This window comes from Nicotiana tomentosiformis, chromosome 10 (assembly GCF_000390325.3).
Source record: "Nicotiana tomentosiformis chromosome 10, ASM39032v3, whole genome shotgun sequence".
Taxonomy (NCBI): Eukaryota; Viridiplantae; Streptophyta; class Magnoliopsida; order Solanales; family Solanaceae; genus Nicotiana; species Nicotiana tomentosiformis.
The window spans coordinates 12,365,739-12,375,104 of NC_090821.1; the positions used below are offsets into that span (position 1 = coordinate 12,365,739).

At 39.0% G+C, this 9,366-nt stretch overlaps 1 protein-coding gene across 1 annotated transcript; it reads left to right on the top strand.

Annotated features, from left to right (window-relative positions):
- Nucleotides 1-1,633: 1,633 nt before the first annotated feature.
- Nucleotides 1,634-2,263, top strand: LOC138899770 (uncharacterized). The gene has a single exon (XM_070186460.1). It carries the CDS (start codon nucleotides 1,634-1,636, stop codon nucleotides 2,261-2,263), a length of 630 nt encoding a protein of 209 aa, XP_070042561.1.
- Nucleotides 2,264-9,366: the final 7,103 nt, after the last annotated feature.

Sequence of the window (9,366 nt, forward strand, 5' to 3'; positions counted from 1 at the left end):
TCAATTGAGGCTTGCACTGTGTCTGTACCTTTTTGTCATTTGCCTCTTGTGAACACTTAAGACGTTCCCCTTTTGATGAAATAAAAAGAATCATTTTCTCGAATATTGCAACTTTATTTACCGCTTATTTATACTTAGCTTTTCTTTTCAATAATCAAAATGCTAAAAACCCACGTTCTGCGATTATGACATGTTACGAAAGTTTTGAGTGCAACGACCCGAATTATGAAGAGTATGACGAGAGCATGATGCCCAACAATCTCCCACAGGAAATCGAGCAGTTGGAGAGTCAGAAAAAGCCCAACCTAGAAGAAACAGAAGTGGTCGATCTTGGAAGTGAAGAAGACGTAAAAGAAACCAGAATCAGTATTCACCTAGAAGCCGAGTAGAAGGAAAAACTGCTCGAGCTCCTCCGACAGTACATCGATGTGTTCCGCATGGTTCTATGATGACATGCCGGATTAAGTACTGACATTGTCTCGCATCGGCTGCCCACCGATCCTACCAGACCGTTGGTCAAGCAGAAACACAGAAAATTTAAACCTGATATAAGTCTGAGAATAAAGGAAGAAGTGACCATACAGATAGAAGCGAATATGGTAAGGGTCACCAATTATCCAAGCCGGTGGCAAACATCGTCCCAGTACCCAAAAAAGACGGACAGACCAGAATATGTGTGGACTACCGAGGTCTCAACAAAGCTATCCCAAAGGACGATTTCCCTCTGCCAAATATCCACATCCTCATCGAAAATTGCGCGAAGCATGAACTACAATCGTTTGTGGATTGTTTCGTTGGGTACCATCAAATCTTGATGCACGAGGAAGATGAAGAGAAGATGGCCTTCAATACACCTTGGGGAGTTTATCGTTATAGAGTCATGTTGTTCGGTCTCAAGAACGTCGGCGCCACCTACATGAGGGTTATGACAACCCTCTTTCATGACATGATTCATAAGGAGATCGGAGTGTATATGGATGAAGTCATCATAAAGTCTCAAAAGAGTTCGGAGAAGTTGGACGATTTGAGGAAATTTTTCGAACGCCTGCGAAGGTACTGTTTAAAGTTAAACCCAGCAAAGTGTGTGTTCGAAGTCCCCGCTGGAAGGAAGGGGATAGAATTGGATCCATCAAAAATCAAGGCTATTCAGGAATTACCTCCACCAAAGAGCAAGAAAGATGTCATGAGTTTCCTGGGTAGATTGAATTACATCAGTCATTTCATAGCCCAATCCAAGGTAATATGTGAACCCATTTTTAAACTGTTGAAGAAATATTCTACCATAAAATGGACAGAAGAGTGGAAGAAAGCCTTTGACAGAGTCAAGGAGTTTCTCTCAAACCCACTAGTGTTGGTTCCCCCCGAACCAGGGAAGCCATTGTTGCTCTACTTGGCAGTCTTGGATAACGCCTTCGGTTGTGTGTTGGGACAGCATGACAAAACTAGGAGGAAGGAGCAGGCCATCTACTACTTAAGCAAGAAGTTCACGTCATGCGAGGCCATGTATACTCTGATAGAACGCACTTGTTGTACCTAGACTTGGATTGCCCAGAAACTAAGGCATTATATGTCGGCATACACCTCGCATCTGATATCTCGGCTCGACCCGCGCAAGTATATTTTCCAGAAGCCGATGCCTACCGGAAAGCTAGCTAAATGGAAAATTCTCCTCAGCGAATTTGATATTGTGTACATAACCCAAAAGGCTATCAAAGGACAAATTTTAGCCGACCACCTCGCCGAAAATCTGGTGGATGAGGATTACGAGCCACTTAATACGTATTTTCCCAATGAAGAAGTGTTATTTGCTGGAGAAGATATTGCAAAATCGTACCTTGAGTGGAGAATATTTTTTGATGGAGTAGCAAACTTCAAAGGAGTCAGAATTGGGGCAGTACTGATTTCAGAATCTGGACAGCATTATCCCGCATTGGCAAAGATAAGATTCCCTTGTACCAATAATATGGCTGAATACGAAGCATGCATCCTTGGGATCAAAATGGCAGTCGACATGAATGTCAAAGAACTTTTGGTCATAGGAGATTACAATTTGTTGATACACCAGGTCCAAGGGGAATGGTCCACCAAGAATGTCAATATACTTCCATACCTGCACTTTGTGAAAGAGTTGTGCAAGAAGTTTACAAAGATTGAGTTCAAGCACGTCCCCAGGATTCAGAACGAGTTCACTAATGCCATTGCATCCCTATCATCTATGATCCAGCATCCAGACAAGAACTATATCCACTTTATCGAGGTATAGATCAAGGATCAGCACGCCTATTGCTTCCATGTAGATGAAGAACCAGATGGTAAACCATGGTATCACGACATCAAGAAATTCCTTGCAATCGGAGAATACCCGGAGAATGCTACTAATGGTCAAAAGAGAGCCCTCAGGAGGCTGGCAAACCGCTTTTTCCTCAATGGGTAAGTCCTGTACTGGAAGACCCCAGACTTAGGTTTGTTGAGATGTGTAGACATCGTTAAAGCAACCAGACTATTGGAGGAAATACATGCAAGAACATGCGGACCCCAAATGAGTGCCAGGTGACTATGCAAAGTGACAATATCAACTACGTGCAGAAGTGTCACCAGTGCCAGATTCACGGGGATTTTATCCCGGTTCCACCAAATGAGTTAAACATAATGGTTTCACCCCTGACCGTTCGCCGCTTGGGGCGTGGAAGTGATTGGACACATAGAGCCTGCCACATCAAATGTACATCGCTTCATCATGGTAGCTATTAACTATTTCACTAAATGGGTCGAAGCATCTACTTACAAGGTCGTCACGAAGAAGGTAGTGGCAGATTTTGTCAGAAACAACATCGTCTGCAAATTTGGGATGCAAGAGTCTATCATCACTGACAATGCCGCTAACCTCAACAGCAACCTCATGAGAGAAATCTGTGAGAAGTTCAGAATCATCCAGCGCAATTCCACAACCTACAGACCACAAATAAATGGGGCAGCCATTGCAGCCAACATGAATATCAAGAGAATTCTGCAAAAGATAGTAGACAATCACAGGCAATGACATGAGAAACTACCTTTCTCTTTAGTGGGTTATCGGATTACCATAAGAACATCCACTAGGGCAACGCCGTACATGTTGGTATACGGCACTGAAGTTGTATTACCCGCAGAGGTCGAGATACCATTTTTAAGAGTCATTCAAGAGGCAAAGTTGGATGATGCAGAATGGATATGGGTCAGACAGGAGAAACTCATGCTCATTGATGAGAAAAGAATGGACGCAGTATGTCATGGTCAGCTATATCAGAATAGGATGGCTAGTGCATTTAACAATAGAGTGAAACCTCGCCAGTTCGCACCGGGGCAGTTGGTCTTGAAGAAACAATTTCCCCATCAAGAATAAGCTAATGGAAAGTTCGCACCTAACTGGTAAGGTCCTTACGTGGTTCACCAAGCATTGTTGGGCGGAGCTCTAATCTTGGCAGAAATGGATGGAAGAGTCAACACGAAGCTTATCAACTCGGACGCAATCAAGAGATATTATGTTTGAAGACAAATAGAGTTAGGTTTTTGATATAACAAAACTATGTTCAACCTGACTTACCACGGAGGGATACATAGGCAACCCACGTAGGGTTCGGTTTCTCTTCCCCCTTTATCTTTAGAAAAACCAAATATCACTTTTGTACATTGCCCAGGAACTATGCCAACTTGATTTCCTCAGAAAGGAATACGTAGGCAATCCTCATCGGATTCAGTCGTCTTTTGTAATTGAACTACGATTTGGTGTGATTCCACTTGGATAAATAGGTTGTCTGAGTAAGACTCGGCCATTTTTTCTTCTTAAATCTCATCATTTTACATTTGTTGTAATCAAACTACGTCTTGACCTGATTCTATTTGGATACGTAGGTTGCCTGAGTCAGGCTCAGTCATCTTCATCATATTTTATCATAATCCAAGAACTACGTTCAGACCCAATTCCGTTTTGGATACATAGGCAACCTAAAAGGGTTCAGTCATAACCTTAGGAAAAGCTTTGTAATGCATTAGTTCAAATTAGGACGCAGTCATGATAGCAACCAACCGCGTTGGCGGAAGCATCACGAGAGGTCGACACCAGCAAGACAAAGTTTCAAGAGGATACGTTTGCGTGTGGAGAACCTTTCATAACATGTCATAATCCGTAATGACGGCATTTACCTTAAAACAAACCATTTTCAAAATATTTTCTAAAGACAAATATATATATATATATATATATATATATATATATAGAATGTTTTCTAAAGACTAATATATATATACCATAATCTGTTCCATCTACCGGACTTCGCGACACAGTCATGTCAAAGGCTGGGGCAAACCAACACTGTGGTTGACACAAACCAACTCCCCCCCCCCACCCACTAAGAAATTTTATTTGACTGCAAGGACAACAAGGAGTAAGGAAGAACTAAGACCACACTAGGGCAAATGACGGACCCGCCACTTGCCTAAGATTATCTCTCTTCCTTATTTACTTGAATTGTCTCAGGTACAGCTAAAGTTAACCTTTGAATCCTTTGCACGTACCTCGGAATCAGATAGCTAATACGGAAAAACATGTACATAGCAAATCACCCGCTCAATCAATCGAAGCGCCCTATACAAAAGTGAACATCGGCTTCTCCAATTAAAGTCCTGTATATAGAAAACCGTCAGCTCAACCAATCGGAGTGCCCTGTACAAAATCAAACGTCGTCTTCACCAATTAAAGAACTATATATAGCAAACCGACAGCTCAATCAATAGGGGTATCCTGTATAAATCGAACGTCGGCTTCGCCAATCGGAGCTTTGTATATAGCAAACTATAAAACTTCTCCAACAAAGTAATTCGCATCGCCGCTCCATCACAACGGATGCCAGAATAGACAGTCGCAAACCTCGTCATCCACATTCTGCCAATCGATGGCCACAACTTAGCTTCGCAGTCAAGAGTACCTCTTGGGCATGGTTTTACTTCATTTACTATTACTTTGAATGTTTTAACGCTTTGCTCATGCAGCTTCAGCCATGATTACGATTTAGTCAATCATTCCCAATCGGAGGCTACTTTACATTTCAGTATAAAGCTCTCCCAACAAGCGGAGACGCACTTTACAAATCAAAGCTCTCCCGACAAGAAGAGACATTGCTCATTGCAAAGCTCTCCCGACAAGCGGAGATGCACTCTATCACTCAAGCTCTCCCAACAAGAGGATACAATTTTCAAATGCTTCGACAACTGCGGAACGATACACAGACCGGCTAACAAATAGAGTCAAGATCAAGTATCCTATCATCTCGATCCCAAATAACGGCTCACCGGCAGCCAGGCATCGTCATTCCTGCATCATCTACATCGCATCTTAATATATTCTGCATTACAATATATTGGTATACGTGTATTTTATTTGTTTTATAGGAACAAACACCGCAGCGTGGAACTTTTATTAGCAGCAGACCGAACCACAATGCTATGGGGACAGCCAACCCATTAGCAGGCCTAAGATCCAAGTTCAAGACGATCAATGAAACTCAAAATTTTCAAATCCTTCAAAATCAAGCCGCAAAACTCAAGCTATCATGGGTGCCAAATCCTCCGTATCGCCGTATCGTCATAACATGATACTGGGGCAATACCTGCGAGTTCCGCTTCCCCAAAATCCTCACTCCAGAACTACATGAGGCCTGATCCTAGTTAAGCCCGAGGTATGTAAGTAATTCAAAACCAGAATTCGACCCCAATATCTCCAAACATTTTCCCAAAAATCTTCCTAGATTCTTCCTTAACTCAATCCTGCAATTCACAATCTTCATGTTGCTCCTGCAATACATGCCTAAAGTCGGGACAAAATTGGCTTTGGTTTAATTTCTTTGCCCGAAAACTCTTTCATCGGCTCCGGTCAAAGAGGGCAGTTGTTGACGGCCAATTTTGACCCTCCCTTTTAAAATTAATTTATTTTTACTTTATAATTTACAATAAATATTTTTTCTAGTAACAAATACTTATTTTACAAATTAATTATGTATTAGTTTTTAAAATTAATCGCATAGTATTAACATTATGTAATTACAAATAGATTTACCATTTTTTAAAATTATTAAAATAATTCTTATATATACATTACATAGGTTCTATAATTAATTTGATAAATTACACTTTAATTTCTAGTTAATTAGATTATTATATGAAATTCGAAATTAATGTTGCAATTTAGAAAAAAAACAAAGTATTTTATAAATAATTAATTAAAGTAATTATTAGTATATATAATAATAATTTTACCATATTTTATTAAACATTATTAAGCTTATTTAATTTAATTATAAAGGAAATCAAAAGAGGCTAAAGGCTATAATTGCAATTCTCAATCTAAACATAAAGTGGCTATTCTTTAAATTAATTTTGGCCCAAATGACCAAGCCCAATCCGAAATGACCTAGTCCAAGCAACCCCTCTAGTCCACTATGGCGATCTGCGTCCCTCTCCCTAAACAATCAGCACTTGCCACATCACCCACCTCTCTCACTCACAATGAAGGCACAATGAATCTGGACCGTTAATCTATCTCATCAATGATCCGTGTCTAATCCCCATTTCCTTATTATTCTTTAAACTTATTAAGATTTAATCTCAAACGTCTGATCAGAGAGATCCAGCGGTCGTCGATTTTAGCATTTTTAACATTTTATAAAATCTTCATCTCCCTAAAAACTAGAGTCGTTGATCAAATGATCCAATGGCCCGAATCCAATCTCCCAATTTCAACTCTAAGACACCCCAAAACCTTACTCATTTCCCATTTGACCAGTCGCCTCTCTTTCCTCTTTTCCTCTGTAATCTCTCAAACCCTCCATGCTCATCAGTCAAGAGACCTTGCACAAATCTGTGCAAGGTATACAAACCGACAACCAAATCATCCCTTTTGTCTTCCCTAGCCGCGAATCCTACTGATTTCTTCCCATTTTTGTTATTTAATTTGAAAACGCCTAAAATTTGGAACCCTAGCTTAAACATGAAACTTCAAAACGTTCAATTCCTCTAATGCTCCGTCAAATAGGAGCATGCATAGAGCTTATTTAGAGTTTTTTCAGGAAAATTCTGTACCCATAGGTCAAACGCAGTGACCGCTGGGTTTTAGGATTTGTCCGTTTGTTCTTTGCCTTCAACGGTTGATTCCTCTTCTCAGGTAATCTCAACATTTTTTCCCCTTTATTTCTTTCTGAATTTTACTCAATCTTGCTATCATCATCTACCACGCGTCACTTTCTACTATTGCTTTGAATCTGTGAAACCCTAAGAGCCTTAAATTGCACTATAAATAGAGCCTTTAATGTTCTCACCAAAAACACGACCTAACACTGAAAATATCTACACAATCACTTAAGAGCAATTCTGAGATCAAAAACATAGGTTACATTACTGTTTTCCCTTTTCGTTTTTGAGTACTACCGTTGCTTAGAGCTTGAAGTTTTTGGGGTCTTAAGCAACTAAGAGAGATCTTTGTTTGGTATGTTGTCCTCGAAAAGGTCAGTGCATTCCTAATTTCTCTCTTTTAATCATCTTATATGAGCATTATGGATATGTTGTTTGTTTTTTGTGAATTATAGTTATTTATCATGCTTACCATTAGCATGGAAATGTTTATCTTCCATTTGTGACAATATGTTGTTTGTCTATGATCACATGTCCTGTCTCTTGAGTGTTTAATTAGTAATTTATCAAACTATTATGTGATTCTTGATGACTTTCATTTCCGAGTCTAAATAATCTGCATTACTAAAGTGGTAATGTGCCTCGAATGATTGTTCATACTTACATAAACTTCATAGCCTTTAATTGATGATTCTACAGTGACCTTTACATTTATATGTTGCTTCTCTGTATTTTGTTTGTCTTGTGGTCGAGTTTATTATTTGATAATCATAACTGAAATGAATCTGAATGTTCATAAGTTCATATCACCTACCATTTAACTGTAGCATGAAAAATCTAAGTGCTTATATGATCTTCTTCTCTATACTTGTATCTGTTAACTCTGAAGGTAATTTTTTGGGTTATCACCATGGCATTCTCATAATTTCATCTAACTATTGGTTGCATCTGTTGAAATAGTCTTGTTTGAACATGTTTTGTTAGAGTTGACTGTTGGTTGCTGTTAAGTTAAATTTAGATGTCTCATGTTTAGATGCAACCCTCAGTTGCATATTTAAGCCAGCACCTATTTAGGTGTAGTACTTCCCTGTCTTTAACTTCTTTAAGTTATTGTTGGCTTTGTGAAGCTTATATGCAGTTATCATCAAGTTTTCTTCCCTAAAAGTATGACCTAGTTATTCTTGTTAATCAAGTGGTGATTGTTAAAGTTGAGTATGATTACTTTACATTTAGATGATAATCTAGACTATACACTAAGGTAAACTTGTTCTGGTGTTATATTCTCTTTATCTATAACCCCTCTCCCTTCATGGCATGTTTAACTTGATTCTATAATGTGCAAAGCTCCACTTTCTATATGAAGTCATAACTTCATTTGAAGTTTTCATACATAACTGACTGTATATTGTATGCTCTATGTTTCACTCCTGATCTCGTGCTTTGTCCTGAACTACCCAGCCTTTTCCTTATTGTCAATCTGATTCTTAAACCTTGAAAGAAGTCTCTGTTTGATATTGTCTGAACATGATGGCTTGTTCGAGACTAATACTGTTAGGAATATGATTCTGTTGAGCCCTTAGGGATTCTATGTTCAAATCGGTGAACCTGCAGTCATGTTGAGAGTTTGGTCATGTTTCTGATATCTTTGGTAACTTATGTAAAAGGTGTTAGTTATGACTATTTTTCTGAACCTTTATTAAAATCTCTTGAAATTCCAAGTAATGTTGCTAACCCATGCATGTGGTAGTAGAAAACTAATCATTGCATCATTAGTCTGTTAGGGTAGGAGCATTTGCTGCATATATGAACTCTGTATTACTCACTTTCCTTTTTAATATATTTTTCTTAATGATTAGACCATTTAATTGTATGTTATGATGTTTCTGTTTCTCTCTTATATGTGATCGAAAGCCTGACCTTTAGATTTACCTGATATGTATTCTTTATTTGGTATCAAATGTAGTATGTGTGCCCTTATGTTATTCTATTAGGAAGGAAAGTATACATTTGTGGTAAGTGATATTGTAGCACTTAGTTTACATTGAAAGAGCCTCATTGGCACTCAAACCCATAGGGAAAATAAGTCGTTAGTAGTTAAGGGTATTTGGGAATGGAGTTTGACTCTAGGTTGGGCTGCTCTCCCCGGCACAAGCATTGCCCTAGGCCTTGCGTCCATTGGAAACTTTGAAGTGTCGGGAGATTCAA